We start from the raw sequence: 19547 nt of genomic DNA, 5'->3' as shown, positions 1-19547 counted from the left end.
AGATATGCCCCTATAATATGTATGACTGTATTCGGGCATGACATGATTTGCATACACGTATGATATTATGATATGACATTTTGCATGGGGATGGGCTATGATATTTGGAGGAAGTGTGTTGTACTGGTAGCTCTGTTGCAAATATTGTTTAGTGCCGCTACTGGTGTTATATTTTGGAGTGTAGTATCAATGAGTCGATTTTATCCCCACAGGGAGTGTAGGGCTGGACAAAGTGGAGTGTAAAGGATGGATGGGTAGGATTTCTGATTGCATTTTTGTTACTATTACTGAAATGGGCTAAGGCCCTAACTGAGACTAAATTGCTACTGAAACGGGCTTAAGCCCCGATTGTAACTGCTTACTGAATGACTGATTGTTGATAAAGGATTACACACTGAGTTTTTATAAACTCACCCTTCTACTTCCCTACACAGGTAATTCTTAGGCGGGCTGGTGCTGCGAGGGACTCGACAGTGGCCACACAATCGCATTTGTTTTCACTTTTGAACTTCTATTTTATAAGCAATTTAATTTGGGTATTTGTTATGTAATAAGGCCTCTTAAAGTTTTATTTTTGATTTAAGATTTATTTACTTTGAATCATATTTTTTAGAAGTAGTCTACAGTTTTCATAAATATATATGCTTTCAAAACACTTTGTTATTGCCACATAACTTAAAGCTTCTGTAAACAAACAATGTTTTCAAAGTGCAATAACAACCTAATATGATAAACACTTTGCTAAACCAACTTAAGTTTTAACAACGATCAAGATACCTTAAATTTTCATAAAGATCACAACGAGGTTTTAATATAGAACGGGTTTTTCAACGGAACTACGTTTTTTGAAATACACTTCAATGTGACATCGCAGATTCGGTCATAATGTCTAGGCCTAGTTTGGGGTGTTAGAGAGAAAGTGAAGTTGATATGTGAGAGATTGAAAGTGGCAACAGATAAGTAGAAATCTTATACGGATTTGAAACGTTGAGACATCAAGTTTCAAGTTAGTGATAAGGTGTTTTTGAAGGTTTCTCCATGGAAAAAGGTTTTGAGGTTCAAAATGAAGGGTAAGTTGAGTCCTAGGTATGTTGGACCCTATGAAGTTATTGAGAGGATTGGATCGGTAGCTTATCAACTCAAGTTGTATCCATCATTACTGATGTATTAGATAATAAAAATAGGGTGGTCAAATTATAAACATGTCAAATAAAAAGTTTTCTTCTAACTAGAGGTGTTTATGGGCCGAATCAAGTCGGAATCGATCTGGGCTTAAGCATGACATTAACATATTTTATAATTGCTCAAGTTTTGACCAATTTGAAATATAGGCCTAAAATTTTGTCTAAACCCATCCATATTTATAAATGGCTAAACCAAACCAATTTTGGATTTGTTTATATTATTTTTAATTTATATTTAATAATATTGTATATTTTTTCATTTAGTAAAATTCTATATATAAGCATGGGCAATTTACAAGATAAAGCCTTTTTTTTAATATTTACGGAAATGGACCAACTTTTTGATTATTTACCGAAAAGGGTTGAATTCCCCAAAAGCGCATCCACGTCAGCGCGATGTCAAGTGACATGTCAGCAAAACGTTCCCCCAGGGACGGGTTTTGCCCATTTTACCCCCTAAGGGCTATTTTTACCGTTAGAACCCCCAACAGTAAAAAAAATCTATAAAAACCCCCATTTCATTTTTTTCACACTTCAATCCTTTCAATATTCTCTTAAATTTCTCTCAAATTCCTCTCAAAGCTCTTTTTAATTTTTGCAAAAAAGCTCTATTTAAATTTTTTCTGAATAATTTTTTTAAATAAAAAAATATTCGATCGTGTTAGCAATGGTCGGAGAATTAATTCGTCTTGATAATAAACACATCTCCGTCGAACAAATGAAAATGGTAAGTGTTAAATTTAATTTTTCAATATTATTTAAGATTTTTTTATTTAACCAAATTTAATTAATTTTTATTTTATGATTTTTTATAAAAGTCTGTAGATTGGCTGTTGCAATGCTATATCCGTAATATGTCTGGTCCTCTATCATCGTTGATAGAGAATTACTTGTAGGAAGCGGGTTTTTGGTACGTGGCCACGATAGGTCGGGGGTGAAAGTTGAACCCAAAACTCATTAGTGCATTGATAGAGAGGTGAAGACTCGAGACGCACACATTCCATCTTCCATGCGGAGAGTGTACTATCACTCTAGAAGACGTGCATTTGTAATTGGGATTGTTAGTAGATGGGTACGCAGTCACCGGGTCCGTTCAATCTACTGATCGGGAGTCGTATGCTACGAGCTTTTGAGTGCTATTCCGGATAAAATTAACAGAGGTCGAATCGAGATGAGCCGGTTACGAGACGCATTCTAAGAGCCGGATAATGATTTGAATGAACTAGAAAGAATACAATATGTTCGGGCATACATTCTTGAGATAATTGGAGGTTATCTGATGCCGGACTTATCACGAAATCTCATACATCTGAGATGGCTACTGAAACTAGTTGATTTTAAAGTAGTTGGTAAATTTAGTTGGGGATCTGCCGTGTTGGCAACATTGTATCGGGAGATGTGCAGGTCGACGCGACCGAATAAAACCAAAATCGGGGGTTGCCTATCACTACTGCAATCATGGGCACGGTTTCACTTTTAATTTTTACGTCTTTGAGTGGACCACCCATATACATTCCCACTTATAACGAGGTAAATTTTATATTAGATTTTACAATTATTACGTAGATTTAAAATATAACCGTATGCTAAAAACTTATTTAATTAGGTGGAACCGTTCGACAAGTTATCTTGGATTACCTACCTCTCTTGAAGATATACGGCTTCTATTAGACCAACAACAGGAAGCACAAGTAAGTATTAAATAAAATAGATATACATAATAAAATAGTCGATTCGTATTTAGTATTTAGTATTTAGTATTACGTAACTAACTAATTATGTTCATATAGTTTTAATGGAAACCATACGAGGATCCGGCAATTAGGGCAGTAGTTCCTGATGAATACTTTCAAAATTCAAATATTTGGCATGTGAAGGTCCCATCGATCAACTATGCCATCATGGAGATGCAGCAGTCAGATAGAGTACTGCAGAAATTTGGATTCTGACAACCGATTCCCATGGCACCTGAAGTGTTCGATCATGAGCATGAAATCGACTTACGGCAGTTGCATATAGATTGGTCGAGATATTGGTCAGCATATATCGAAATGTGAGAAAATCGGTATGATGACATACCTACTCGGGAACTGATCATCGTTTTAGAGTTAGCGTACGTGCCAGAATACATGCCATGGTTTAAGATCCATGGCAAGCCATATTTACTGTCGGAAGATGAGAGGCGATGACAAATTTATGTCGAAAGGGAACACGGGGCCCTTTAAATCCAAGAAGACGGGATGACGAAGCGGGCTCATCAACAGCACCCACACAATCACTAGGCTCATCAACAGTGCCTATACAATCACCAGGCCCATTAACAGCGTCCACACAGTCATCGGGCCCAACACTTCAACCGATAACACCCACATCACAGCCTTTTCAGATTATGCTAGGTGTATATCCTAGCCCTTTTATGTATCCTAACCTTTATATGTTTCCTTTTTCCAATCCTATGACAGGTTCGAATGCATGGCCCGGTTCATCTCTATTTTCAATTACTCTGAGTGGATCACTGCTACCATCGCATGAGGGGTCGCATGAGGCGCCTTCAGGGAGCTCTTCTTTTTACCAATCCCCATCGCCTTATGAGATTCAAACACCTTCGCCATGGGTGATGCAAACACCTTTGCATTCACTATTCTATTAAGGTGGGTCATCCTCCCAACACCCACAACCAGATCCCTTGTCGGAGGAACCAGAATCCCCGCTAGAGCATCCACAACCCCCACCGGAAGCTGGACAAAGGAGGAATCCAGCGCGTAACCATCGACAACCCCCATGGGGCAATGAATCCAACCAGCACTAATATTGATTTTTTTAATATATTTGTACAAATTTTTTTATATTATTTCATTTAATAAAATAAAAGTTGTTTTGAATAAAGTAATTGTAATTTACTTTTATATTTTTAATAAAATAGAAGTTCTTTTAAATAAGGCAATATTTTGAATATTTTTATATTTTTAATAAAATATAAATAATGCAACATAGTTTTATTACAACAACTATCAGCTATTTCGATTTGGACATGATCGACTTGTCTAGCCTGGGTTCCTACACCATCCACACAACTTTTGTTGGTTGGCTATTTCTCAGATATCCATATTGTTACGTATTCTAGTCAAGCAAGGTCGACCCTTTGGTTTGCGACGCAATTCTCTATCCGGTAACAACTTAAACAGAACAAGCGGTACAGACGACCACTTACGTTTATTTGGGACCAGTGGGAATACGTGTCTCCACACGTTGTATATGTATTCTATTTTGTAAACTTCGTCGACATAGCTCATGGGATCCAGACGGAGATTCTGACAAGTTACAATTACATGAGTGCATGGATAACAAAGTGCGTCAAACCTCCCATAGTCGCAAGTCCTATTTCCCAAGTGTACACGATATTGCCCGCCAATAATACCTTGGTGCTGTTTGTCAAACTCCGTCACACGAAACCATAGGTTGTCTCGATCATGATGCACTGTGTGCATAGTGTTCGCCCGTATCTTCGCCTTCTTAATTTCTTGCAATTGCACCATACATGGCCTCCCTACATTTGGCCTTCATAAGTCGTTGCTCGCTTTGGAAATAGTGCCTCCAAATAAAAATATGTCTCTTGCACAACCGATGTTATCGGTAAATGGCGCGTTCCTTTTAGAACAGAATTTATGCATTCAGCCAGGTTTGAGGTCATATGACCATATCGTATGCTGCTGTCATTTGCTTGTTTCCACTGTTCGAAAGGTATGTTACAGAGGTAGTCCGCGCCTTCTTTGTTAACTGAATGCAAAACTGCCAACATCTCATGAAAATGATCCTTACTTATCTCATACCCTGCCAATATAAGTTCATAGCAAAAATTACATACCACTCTTCCATTTAGAATAAATTCAATATTACAAATAAAATTATATTAATAGAGATTAAATACCCATGTTGGTCACTTGTCATTTTTCACTTATAGATTGAAATTACCCGTAGTAATTGGACGCAACGTGCCTTAGGCAATACTGATGGTGTGTGCGATGCCATAGGCTTCCCTGTCGCTCAATTGTGGCTAGTATTCTAGCGCCCTGATAAGATATAACGCAGATATCAGGTTGGGGGCAGACATGCTTCCTTAACCTAGAAAGAAAGAAATTTCAGTCATCAGCTGACTCCTCCGGTTTTATTGCAAAAGCAATTGGAATGATTCTTTTACTGTCATCCTGTGCCACAACTAGCAATAGTCGATGGGTATATCTACCAAACATAAAGGTACCGTCAATATGTACTAAAAGCTTACAGTATAGAAATGCGTCCCGACATTGTTTAAAGCTCCAGAATAGACATTTGAACATTTCGCATCCATAGAGTAATCGATCATTGTAGTACGCAGGTGTCATTTCAAGGTCTGTTATACAACCTAGGACGTATGTCTTTAGCACTTGACACCACTACCACATTTTATTATATGAAGTGTCTCACCCACTATGCATCTTTTCCAACGCCTTTTGCTTAACTATCCAAGCCTTGCGGTAAGAGGACGTGTACCTCATTTGGCTACGAATATTGGTAATTAAGACCAGTACTGAAGTCCTGGGATCTGCCTTCACTTTCGGTAGTATTAAGCTAGCTAACATATTTGAATCCATCTTGGGATGATCTTGTGAAACACCTGTCAACGAAGTACGTTAAATAATGCAACATTACATAATAACAATATTATTCTAAAACCCTAAATACTGTACCTCCAACATATGTATGTGGACCTTTGTACTTTTTTATCTCCCACAACCCTGTCTTTTTCCTCAACGAGGCGTAGATTTTCCATGAACATGTACTGTCTTGCACTGCACACTTCGCCTCAAACTTATCGGATTTGGATTTAACCACGTGGTAGTTAACCCCGTTTATGATGCTATGTTGTTTCAATGTACCAAGAAAACTATCCTTATTGGAAAACTTATTACCAACTTCCAATTCACCCGAATCCAATAACGAACTTGTATGATCACGCGTTCTGTGTGGTAGATCTAGAAACTCCAACGCCAACGCATCATTTGCAGATAGATTGACATTATGCATGTGGGCTGGAGGCGAGAATACCCTGAATCATGGATCTTCTTCTTCATCTGAACCCCCTTCAACATATTCAAGTTCGGTTGGAATAGGCTCCGACTCAGAAAATAATGTAACTTCTGCACCATCGGAGCTGAGCTCTAGAGGTAGATCCACACCCGCATCATCTGTAACGTACGAGGTCCCTTCACTAGAGGACGTCGTAGGGAGTACATCGTCCTTTCTTCTAGACGTTTCATAACATCCCCAATTAGATATAGATTGTCAACCACTAGAAGTCAATGTCATTCCCAAGTACATATTTCCAGCATCAAACATCGACCTACCGAGGTGCATGTCTCATTTACTGACGAATTGTCGTGCAGGGGTTGTGTATTCCATATTGCTACTAAACACGAAAGCTTCCATGTTTTGCAACCCACTAACGGAGTGTCAGGCAGGGGTCGTGTATTCCTCTTGAACAACAGTAGATGTTGAAGTTACAAATGCATCATTTGGCGATGAAAATTTACATATAACTCAATATAGGGTGATCCACTAGCGAGATGAGTCTGCACCATTGCCTCCAAGCTACGAGCATCTTTGATGTCGAACGAGTCATATGTCATGGGATCAAAAGAAGCACAAAATCAATACCTAATAGACAAAACTTTCATTGGCGTCGTTCCGAAGATTTTACGCCTAATTCTTTTACGAAGTTCTGTCAAATCTATGTTCTGGTTAAAAACCAGCCACACTGTATTCTCCGATAAAAAAACAACACCGTTCTCGGTGTGGCAGACCTTACCATCATAGTAAATAACAGTACTAATACGTTCACTCATCTTCAATTTCTATTCTACTTAGCGTCTCTAATTTTTCTTGCTGTAACTTATGCAACCTGAGAATAAAATTTGACTCATTTATAGCCTTGGGCCAAATAGGAACTACTGTAGAAAAAAGAGCGTCCACGTGAGAGCTTTTTTCAGTACTTTTGCTGACAGTGTATCCTGCTTGAAGCGTTTTTGACACTATCTGTTCAGAAACATCTTCGCAAAATTATTTTTTCAGAAACTACTGTAGAAAAACAGAGTCCACGTGGGAGCTTTTTTTAGTACTTTTGCTGACAGTGCATCCTGCTTGAAGCGTTTTTAACACTATTTGTTCAGAAACATCTTCTCAAAATTATTTTTTCAAAAACTACTGTAGAAAAAGAATGTCCACGTAGGAGCTTTTTTCAGTACTTTTGCTGACAGTGCATTCTGCTTGAAGCATTTTTGGCACTATTTGTTTAGAAATATCTTTTCAAAATTATTTTTCAGACACGTCTTCTCTAATTTATTTTTTTAGATAAGTCTTCTCTAATTTATTTTTTCAGGAACTACTGTTGAAATTTTTTTTTATTGCTAATATATTTTTTCCATAACCCTAAACACAAAATTATTTAAAAAACTAATCCATAATTTAATTAATTAACCCTATACCTTAAACCCTAATCTAATTTATTTTTTAACTTAATAATTAATTTAATTAAGTAACCCAAAACCTAAAACCCTAATTTATTTGATTTTTTTCTTAAAACCATAAATCCTAAACCTTAAAACTTTAACCCTAACCCTAAATGCAAAAAAATCTTAATCCTAAAAAAGGGGCAAAATGCGTCACTAGGGGGCTTTTTGCTGACATATCACCTGACATCGTGATGACGTGGACGTGCTTTCGGGGAATTCAGCCCTTTCCAGTAGATAATCAAAAAGTTGGCCCATTTTCGTAAATATTAAAAAAAAGGCTTTTTCTTGTAAATTGCCCTATAAGCATCTTAACATTTTTTTTTAAAAATATTTACATTATAGTATTATATATTATTATAGATTTAGTTTTTATGTGTTATAATACACATGATATATAAAAACAACATAATATAATATATTATAAATATAGGAAAACAAGTAGAATCGAGCCAAGTTCGGTCTTAAATATTCAAATTCAACATAATTCATATTTCAAATGGGTCTAATTTTTTTATCCAAATCTAATTTATGAACTTAATATTTTTAATTATATCCTCTCAAATTTCGTACAATATTCATGAATAGGTGATTGTATTTCCAAGCAATTAATATGGATATTTATTTGCATGCTTTTATTGTTTTCCTTGAATTCCTTTCCCTTTCTCACTCTTCCGCTGACCATAAATACAGTGGAAATGTTATTAGTTAACCGGTGTGGCCTTTCTTAAATTTATATTAAAAATATTAATTTCAAGTGTAATGCCATTAATTTAGGTTAAGGTCATGCTATATAAAAAGAAAATATAATATATTTTAATTGATTTAAGGGTGTAAAATAGTCTCAAATTATTTTAAAAAATAATTAAAATTTTATTTTTTTATTCAATTGAGTACTTAAACTTTTAAAATGCATCAAAAAGTCTCTCGATTTTTTTTCAAAAAAAAGCAATAAAAGCCTTGTTTTTTTTTTTTGCACTCAACTAAGTACTTAAACTGTCAAAATATAAAAAAAAGACCCTCAAAATTTTAAAAAATACAATTAAGCCCCTGCTTTTATTTTTTCACTCAATTGTCAAAATATATCAAAAAGACCATTTGACCATAAACTTTAACAATTGACTATAAAAGTTAACTACTCCTAATTTTTTTAATTAAAGCCACCTGGTGTCACAATCACTATGTCATATGTGACAAATAAATTATAAAAATAAAAATTATAAAAATTATTAAACTTTAATAAACATATAAAAAATTCAAAATTTACAAAAAATAGAAAAATATATATATAAATCGTAAAAGAAATATAAAATTTTATAGAATGCATAAAAAAACTCTTTAACCATTAACTTTAATAGTTAAAGTTAACAATCCCTAATTTTTTTTTCATTAAAGCCATCATGTGTCGCAACACAAAGACATGACATATGATGAAAGATGATAAAAATAAAATAAATAAAAGTTATAGAAAAATTATAAATGCTTCTTTTGGTATGATAATTTTATAATTCTTTACATTTTATCATTTTCTTATGACTTTATAAAATTTTTTCTATATTTCTATATATTTTATAAATTTTTTATGATTTTATAATCTTTTTCCAATTTTAATAAAAATAAATATTTCTTATTAAAATTAAATAATTTTTATAACTTTTATTAATTTTTAATTTTATCATTTTTTGTCACATGTTACGCTGTGGTTGTAACACGTGGTGACTTTAACTGAAAAAAATTAGGGACAGTTAGCTTTAACAATCAACCATTAAAGTTAACTGTCAAAGGGTATTTTTAATGCATTTTGGCAATTGAGTGCAAAACAAAAGTAAGAGCTTAATTGCTTTTTTTGAAAAAGTTTGAGGGCCTTTTGATGCATTTTGGCAGTTCAAATACCCAAGTAAGTGAAAAAATAAAAACAATAGCTCAATTGCTTTTTTAAAAAAATTTGAGGACTTTTTTTTATGCATTTTAAAAATTCAACTATCCAATTGAGTGAAAAAAAAAAGCTTAATTACTTTTTTTATTTCAAAAATTTGAGGATTTTCACCCTAAAATCTTTTGATTCCATAAAATTATGGTGTTAATAAATGTATTAATTGTAAAAAAAAATAGGAAAGAGGATTATTATTTAAATATCAACCTAAAAATTTGATAAGGAGTAAAATTGAATACAGATTTTCTTTTATAATATTTTGTGACTAAATTGAAAAGTTTTGAAATAGAGAGTAAGCTTATACAATTTCTCTTTGTTAACAAATTCTTAATTTAAAATAGTAGCTATTCTAGCACCTAAACAAAATAAATGAAACCATTAATTAGGACAAATAATTTATCTTTTAAATCAAAATTTAATTTAATACTAATTAATACCACCAAGTATGACCTTTCATTTTTTAAGAAAATATTTAATAACGTAACTACTATTCGCTATAACACTTATAAATGGCTCATATACCTTCCATATTTATTGTTACATTACTCCAAGAGAAAGAACACAACAACAAAAAAGAAAAGGTCTCTTCCTCTCTTTCTCAAAGACAGAAGAACAAGAAGGAGCTCTTTGGCTATGGCTGCCGACGTTAGCTCTTTACATAGAGTTTTAAGTGGGTACAAGGATGATCTAACGGTGGGGAATGAATCTGGTGGACCAAAATCAACAGCTTTGATTACTAGAGACCTTCTTGGCGTCGGAGTTGGTGGCTCCGCCTTCACCGATACCAAACATGATCAATCCCAAGAACTTGACCTTGACCTTCATGTCCCTAACGGATGGGAAAAGCGCCTTGACTTGAAGGTACTCTCTTTTTCTTTTATTTTATCATACGAATATTTTCAGTGATGGTTTCAATTTCATACTCTTTGTTTTTAAGTGAATGGGAATTTTATTGTTCTTTGTTTAACTACTAAAAGGAAATCAAATTCTGAACTTTCTTCATTGTTTTGATAATATTTGATTTGATTTGATTTCAGTTTTATATTGTTAAGGTTCTTGTTAAATTCAAATATGTTTGGATGATAAGAAAATGGTGTAGGAGTTTGGAGATTAAACAGCTTTAATTTCTGCAAAATGTAAATTATTACCTCTACAATTTAAACCCAGCTTTCTCTCTTTAAATAATTCAATACAATTTGGTTGGCTTATTCATTGTTTACTTCAACTGAAATAAGCCATTTATTTCTAATATAATCCATTCATTATTTTGACATTTTATTTCCTTGCACAGATTTATTTTAACGAGCAATCAACAACATTAAAATTTGCATTTATTTACCTTGAAATTTATTATGCTCTTCAATGCTCTGCAACTTCTAAGGCCACCTGCCTTCTTTACTTTTTTTTTTTTATTATTATTAATTATTATAACTTCTCTTTGAATCTTCATATCACTCTTTATCTTTAATAATTATTTATATTTAATTCAAAAAATAATGCATTAATTTATGGTTTTGTTAATGGTTGCAGTCTGGTAGAGTGTACTTGCAAAGATGCAATTCAACAAATTCATCATCATCATCCGATGGGACTAAGCACCAAACCAATCCAACAGTGGCAAAGCTTCAAGATTTAAATATCCCAACATCCCCATTGCCTTGTAAACCTTCGCTAAACCTATTCGATGAGAGCAACTTAGAATTGAAATTAGTCCCATCATCAAGCAATTACCAGAGTGTGTGCACCCTTGACAAAGTAAAATCCGCGCTCGAAAGGGCTGAGAAAGAGCCGATAAAGAAGCGAACATCACCGTCATCATTGTGGAAATCATCCTTATCACCTTCCTATTCTTCATCATCATCTTCAATCAAAGATTCACAAAAAAGTGAATTTAGTATAGAGAAGTTTGCATCACCGATTGCGGCTGGCTGCCCGGGTTGCTTATCCTATGTGTTGATAATGAAACATAACCCTAAATGCCCTAGATGCAATACCCTTGTTCCTATCATGCCAGCTGCTAAGAAGCCTCGCATTGATCTCAATATATCAATTTGAGGGACTTCAATATCAAATGCTTAACTATATGATTTTGTAAATGATAGATGAATTAGATCTTACCAAAAATTGAGCATATGTATATGGAAAAATGGATGGGCAAGACCAACAAGACAAGAGAGGGAAAAATATAAAAATATAACGTTTAGATTGGTGGGTTTTATTGGTAAAAGAAGTTGAAATTCAAAATTTATATTTACGTTAATATCACTTTTAAAACTAATTGTAGTATTAATATATTTTTTAAATCCCATGTTTTTTTTTTTTATGAATTCATGTTAGCTTAAAATTTAATTTTTTCTGATTTTCCATATGATGGCATCCTTGGATTATGTTTCTAACTAACCTATAAGGCCTGGTTTATAAGATTTATTAGCTTTTAAGCTTTCTTGCATTGAAAAATTAAAAAAAGAAAATCAATTGAGAAGGAATAAACTTAATTAGAAATGCCCAGGTTAGGTGTATCATGTATCAATTCATTGTGTAATTGCGGAAAAGCCTAAATGCACTTTATCAACACATCAAGGAATCTACACCACACTATGCCCTTCAAATATATCATTCAGGCAATGGAATCCAAATTCCAATATTTACTTATGAATGCATTAATTCATATTTTATATTGAATTTGTGAAAGATTAAATCTCGATTATAATTATCACATTGCTTTAATCTTAGTAGTTTAGATTCAAAATTACAATTTGAATAACTACAATTACAATTAATTATTATAAAAAAATTACAATTGAATATTTAAAAACATAATTTGACTTGTAAACAAAATATAAATTTGAATAATATCGTCAAACATAAATCAAAATAAAATCTTTAAAAAAAAAAACCCTACAAAATTTATAAACAATCGAAATTTCAACCTTGTTATTAAACAAAAATTGATTGATAGGGGTTTAGAATTTTTAAGCAATAGCAGGTCCTATTGAATTAATTTTTGTATTTGCAACATAATATATAGGGTTCTTGGCAAACAAAGGTTTGTTCAACTTAATTAATACCCTTAAAGGATTCTGATCCAACTGAAAACGAAAGAAACTCAACAGAAATGCTATAAAGTCTAAAAACATTAATTGAAAAATCAATTAAACTTTGAGTGCTCAACAATTTCCCAATGGTTTTAAGGCATATATGTACTATTTAATTAACTTTACTTTATTAAACTTATTTCCTGTTGTCCATTTGGCTTTGTTAGATCATAAAATAAAAAAGATAGTGATGTACAAAAATACGGTTGTATCATATAAATGTTTGAAAACTGCATTCAACTACACTTCGTCAAATGATGAACTTTATTACGGTTGCTGCATGAAGCTAATTAAGGGTCATTTACTAGACCAATTCATAAATATACCTAACACATAATAAATGAGAATTTAAATTTTTTTTCATGGCCTTTAAAGTTTTTCTACCTACCTTCTTATTTGAGATTTTAATTTTTAGTTTTCATATGCATTTTATTTTAGTAAACCTCACATATCTAGTTGTCCTGTCAATTATTTCTTTCTTATCATCTACCTTGCAACAACAGAAAACCTCATCCCTCATTAATTTATATTCATTCCTACATATTAACAAATAATTATTAATTATGTGTCATGTTTTGAATATTAGAAGGTTTAATGTTTTGAAAGAAAAAAAAAGAAACTAGGAAATTAATTAGAAAACATGTAAGAGTGTATTTTTAGTTACTTTTCTACAAATTATTAAAAAGGTAGGTGAGACTTAATCAAAGGCGTAAAAGATGGGACCAAAGTAATATGCTGCATTTTAATAACTTTAAGTAATCAATTCACGGCTGGTCAAAGGAATTCGCAGACTTATTATTCTTTGATTGCAGTACACAAAGATGGTTGGTTTTTTATGTTAGTTTTCGAGTTTTATGATTGTTCCTTTGTTCTATAACTTGTTACAACAAGTGATTGGACGGCAGTTGTGTTGCTATCAAAATTTGTGAGTTGGCATATTTCATTTGTATGAGTCGAGAGCATGTCTTGATAAACTAGCAAACTACGCAACTTTAGAGCCTAACACTCTTAATCCATCAGCATCATCATGTTTTACTTAAAAGAGAAGCATAAAAAGTATAAAATTCCTTATTGGATAAGTATTTGTATCCGCTCTGAAAATCCAATATCTGGTGCAGTCCATGGGATTATTCATCAAAGATTTTATTTCGATAAAATCAATGCTTAAATTCAAGATAAAGCTTTATCTACTTGTGTCATGTGTCGCGGATTAAAATTCGTGACGAATGTGCACAGAATGTCCCATAGAGGTTAATTGATTAAATAAAGCTCATTCAATCCACTTGAACTGGCTCAATTCGTGGAACATGTAGAGAAGTCCATCTACTTGAAGCCTTGGTGGTCAAATGAAGCACTTAAGGAAAATTAGGGCTACCATGGTAAATATGGAAACTAATCTTATAAGATTTGATTTTATAATCTTAGGGATCATGTAAATCTCTTAAGAATCTCAATTGTAAATTGGTTTTGATCTCGACCGTCGATGTAAAGTAAACTGTACTGTTGGATTTGGGGGAGCTCAACTATAAACAAAGGTCTTCCCCTTTATTTGTAATCATCCAATTTTTCTTCCCCTTTATTTGTAATCATCCAATTTTGTCTCATTGTATTCCATTCAAAGTTAGTGAATATACTTTCAGAGCATTTACTCAAACACTTTGTGGGCATTGCTTTTTAGTGGCTTTTCTGTTCTCTCGTTGCTTCTTTGTCTTTAAGTTGCTTCCGCTTTAATTTAGGTGCCTCGAAAAACTTCTACTGTGAATTATCATTTTTGAGAGCTAGGCTGACTTAGGCAAATTTGGAACCAAGAAATAGCCTAAGGCCACATAGATTGCAAGACTAAAGTTTTAGCCTTGTGATAGTTGGTATTAGAGTTAAGGTTCAAAGTCACCGATCGAGATGACGAAAGGAGTAGATGATCAGATTGAGCCAATAGAGACCCATGAGAAAGCTAGGAAATCTAGTCAATCGAAAGTATGTTGTCATCTTTAGAAGTTGAGTGGTCAATCTCGAGGAATCCATGGGGGATGTGAGGGAGACATTCGAGGTAGTTGAGGGAAGCACCAATGAGCTAGACTTAATAAGGGAGTAACTCAGGGATTCGTGGTGGAGTCTCTTAGTTCCAATGTAGAAGCGAAGCAAGGGATGCTTAGTACAATTACAGATAAGCTGACAGTGAAGGATGATGATCTCGAGGCCATGAAATCCACCTTGAAGGAACATATTGCAAAACTCAAGACGCAGCTCTTTATCTATAAGGTTGCTTTAGATAATAGGATGTTTGCTTCGAGGTTGAATCAACGCAATGGCTGTTCCCAAACTAGAAGAGTTTAAGGTGAAAAAGTCTACGAGGGATGTGGACAACCTCTTTCGGGGGATGGAACAGTACTTCCATGTGATTGGCATTGAGGATGATGCCATTAAGATAGGCATTGCTCCAATTTATTTCATTAATGTTACTTTTATGGCTACGACTTAGGTCCACGGATGAAAGACAAGGTGGTACTGCTATTAAGGCTTGGGTAGAGTTCTAGAATGAATTTAGGAAGTAGTTTTACCTACAGTATGCTAAGGAGGAGGCTCGAGCTAAGTTGCATCAACTTATGCAACAAGGCACTGTCTAGGAGTGTCTTTAGGAGTTCACTAAATTGTTACTCCAAATCCCTAAATTGAGTGAGAATAAGGCATTCTACTAGTTCAGGGATTGATTAAAGCCTTAGGAGAAACAAGAGTTGTATCGACTAGGGATCAAGAGCTTACCAAAGCCATGGCCGAGAAGGAATCATTTGTTGAGCTTGGTTTGAGGAAAGATAAGTTTGAGTCTTTTGAGCCCAAAGAGATAGGCAATGGTGAGGAGACCATAAGGAATGACTGGATAGGAAAGGCTACAGTGGTAATGGTAAGAATAGTGCTAATAGGAAACCATCTAATAGGAAGAGGAAACCCAACAACCATTCGAGGGTCAAAGAGAATAAAAATAAGTCGTTACAATGCTTTTTATGTAGTGGTCCACATAAAGTGCTAGACTGCCCACAACAATCCATGTTATCTATAGTTAATAAAGAAGACAAGGTGGAGCCTGATGAGAAAATTGTACTAAGGCTTGAATTAATGATACTCAATTCTTTTAAAGTAAATAAAGATTTCAAGTAGAAAAGGTTGATGTCTATAGACATCAACATCACAAACCGAATAAGAAGTGCTTTTATGGATATGAGGGTATCTAATCTATTCATATTAGAGAAAGTCGTGGGTAAACTTAGTCTCTCATTTAGCAAATTGACTAAGAGAATCAATATGGTTAATCCCAAAAAGGACCCAACTGTAGAAGTACCACGATGAGTTAAGCTAAAAATCGACGAGTAGAAGGTCATCTCGCAAATATATTTTGTTGTTGGAAGCATGGCTTGTCACGCCTAGTTTCCTTTAAACCTAAAAATTAAGAACAAACTCAGGTTAGATTGAGAGAACGTAAACTGGCGATCTCTACTAAAAAGTTAGAAAAAAGTTAGGAACAAAATTAAACAAGATTAAAATCTGTTTTTGGTTCGGTTAGATTAGAATCAAGTAGTTCCTTAGTTGGGGACAGAATGATTATCTATGAATGGTTTCTAAATGATTGAAGACTGTACGAAAAAGGGCTATAAATAATTAGAAAGCGACTTCCCGAGGAGATTTCTTCTCAAGTCTGTTTCATTTTCTATCATCTTTTTCCATAATTGATTCGAGGAAGAGATAATTATGGAAATCTTTGCATGAAGCGATGATCGTGAGGTTTAAGTCGAAAAAATAAAAAATTCAGTGAGCTACTTCTTGGAGAATAAGAGCTCATACGTGCAGAAAAGCTAAGCTAATAAGGTGAAAAAGATTCAGGTGAGTTTCTGCACTTTATTCCTAGGATGCTAAGTACATGTAAAGTCGTATACATATATGAGTATCATCCACTTTAGCTTTGTAAGCATAAATTAACTATGACTCATTGGAATTTCATTTATGATATATATGCATCACATGATATGATATGTTAATGGAACATCTAAGGGAATTGTCGACGGGATACATAAAGTTAGGACATAAGAATGAAAATTTCTATTAGATTCCTTTATACGATGTTGCTAAGTACACCCGTGATGTGCGAACCTCTGGGCCTTACAGAGGGGACACTATGATGTTCGAGCATAAATGTATAGGATGGCGAACGCAGGAATCAACATAGGAATATGGAAAAAGTAAATTACAATTCTGTTAAGATTCCTCCATTAGGGATTGTTGGGAGCAAACTGTGATGTGCGAAATTTTGGGTCTTGCGAGGTGGGGGAACACTTCGGTGTTCGAGCATCAATGTGGTTATAAGATAAGACAATATTGATGGTATTTAGGTTCCATACAGCAACACCGTGACATCTCCAAAAGGTTTAAGATGTAAGATTTATTGTGTTGAATCTTCGGATTCGTTAGGACATTCTACGAGTTAAGGAAATACTAGTTTGAGCTTTTGACGTCTCGACGAAAACATAATTGGTGAGTGTTTAGAATCGCTACTTATGGACACGATTCATTGCTTTAGTTGGGAATTTAGAAGTAACCTAAATCCTACTCTAAATTTTGAATGTTAGCTTTCTTATACTCTTGATTTGTTTTGTGATTATATTGTGCTTATAATGTGATTATGTAGTGATAAAGTATAGAAAACAATAAGTAATTATGAGTGTTAATTACAAATATTTTGGCCTTGTGAACTTTGAGACTATTGGATATATTTGGCATACCATAGAATTGTGATGTAGGATTGTAATGTACTCATCTATATGTGTTGTGTTTTTAAGGCATTAAGGCCCAGAACAGATTTGGAGAGATAATGGAATGTGAGTTAAGCTCCATTTACTGGGACATATTTGGTGTGTTGGAGAGTGTTAGCTATATGCTATGCTTTTTGGTATATGTTCGACTCTATGAGTCATTTGGTGTGTTGAAAATCCATGTATCCGATGTGTGGTAATAGAACCCACTTCTATGTTTCATAGCTCAAGTGCAAAATTATCAATAGATGTGATTATGTATAATGTGATATGTGCCTAAATGAGTAAGTGATTACTAAGTAAATAAATAATGCTTGAATAGGTAAAATGAAACTAACGTATGAAATGTTGTAATTGTGTTAAATGGTTGTTTCAATAAGGCATGATGACATGTTTGCTTGGTAGTTATTCTGATCATTCACTGAGCTTGTAAAGCTCACCCACTCCTTTTTAAACTATTGCAGATTAGTTGTGTTCCAGTGTGAGCAGTGTGGTTCCAAGGGAGTGATCCAAGCAATAACTTAGCATTATTTTGTAGGCGTTATTTATTAATTTATGTTTTGGAGAAATAAAGGCAATGTGGTAGACTTTTTGTTGGTTTTGCCATGATATTTAGGATTTTTTTAATGACTTTGTTGCTTTAGATTTTGTGGACATTGGTCTTGGTATTTTGAATGTTTGCCTGAGCATATTTGTAATGTTATGAACTGCTATTATGTATATTTTGACGATGGCTTGATAAGGTATTAGTTATATGTTGATTGATTATTTGTTAGAATGGAATAAATGCTTTAAACTATTGTAATTTTTTGTGGTTTGGAGTAGAGGTATCAATATTCGAGTTTTTAAAAACGATACCTTCATGATTTTTGAAAGTACAAGACGTCAGTAACGCTATTTGGTATTGATACCACATCACGGGTATCGATACTCGGGATAAAATAATAGATACTTTATGAAAGGTACCGATAATTTTTGAGGTTTTGATTTTAAATGAGAAACAAAATGTTGTTTTGGTGTCGATTTTCCAAGCAGTATCGATACCATTTGAGAGAAATATCAGTACCTTTGATTCAGTATCGATACCTACGTGATTTATTTTGAAATTTTTCTATGTTATTCTAATTCATGTTTGATTCTCGTTTTAAGTTCGCTTGATGAATGCTTAGCATGTTTTATTGATGACTGGAACATGTATGACTTATAGTTATTACAAAAGCTAAGAGGGAAGGTGTTTGCTTAATGACAATACCTTCTATAATGCATGTGATGTGTGATGGTGGTATGACATCTTAATATCCATGCTTGACGACCGAGCTGAGTATAAGGTGTTACAAGCTATCTCTTCTTCTTTTTTTCTTTTTTTTTTTCCTTTTGTTTCCATTATATCAAAATTAACACCCTTCTGTTTATTCTATTTGTCGTCCCAATATTGTATTTTGTTGTCGTTCATCTATTTCTATGCTGTTGTATTTTTTCTGATTTGGTGTTGGTTATACGTGATTGGAAGTATTTTAACACTGTGTTTACATCCTTTCATGAGTACTTTTTATACTTCTCTAGAGATAAATGTTTTGTTTTGGTTTCATGCGGAAGGAAGGTAGTTGTTTGATTAGTGTGAGAATGTTTATGGTTTGATCATTTTGTGTTTTTGTTTGGGTGAGGATTAAGAAACGCATTGCATCCCTACGAATTAGGTGCCTTAGAAACCACTACTTCTAAGGGTAAGTAGTCGAATGCCTAGGTCGATTTTATGTGAGCGATTGATAATTGATTAAGTTGTGGATGTCGTGTGTAGAATTTGGTTGCTACTGTAGTGTCGACATTCCGAAAATGATTAGGTGTGTGACTCTAACCCAAAAATCAGTGAAACTGTGCAAAACAAAAAGTGATAGTCGATGCCACACGGGCATGTGCCTGGTCGTGTGAGAGACACAGGCGTGTGCCTAGCTATATGGGCCCATTTTGAATGGTTTAGTTAGGTTGGATGT

At 33.8% G+C, this 19547-nt stretch overlaps 1 protein-coding gene across 1 annotated transcript; it reads left to right on the top strand.

The window, feature by feature from the left end:
• Positions 1-10177: 10177 nt before the first annotated feature.
• On the top strand, positions 10178-11965 carry LOC108463053 (uncharacterized). Its single transcript, XM_017762990.2, has 2 exons — positions 10178-10523; positions 11193-11965. The coding sequence occupies exons 1-2, from the start codon at positions 10296-10298 to the stop codon at positions 11715-11717; spliced, it is 753 nt and encodes a 250-aa protein (XP_017618479.1). The 5' UTR covers positions 10178-10295; the 3' UTR covers positions 11718-11965.
• Positions 11966-19547: the final 7582 nt, after the last annotated feature.

This window comes from Gossypium arboreum, chromosome 13 (assembly GCF_025698485.1).
Source record: "Gossypium arboreum isolate Shixiya-1 chromosome 13, ASM2569848v2, whole genome shotgun sequence".
Classification (NCBI taxonomy): Eukaryota; Viridiplantae; Streptophyta; class Magnoliopsida; order Malvales; family Malvaceae; genus Gossypium; species Gossypium arboreum.
The sequence above is the reverse complement of the archived record's forward strand: the minus strand, read 5'-3'. Positions and strand labels throughout refer to the sequence as shown.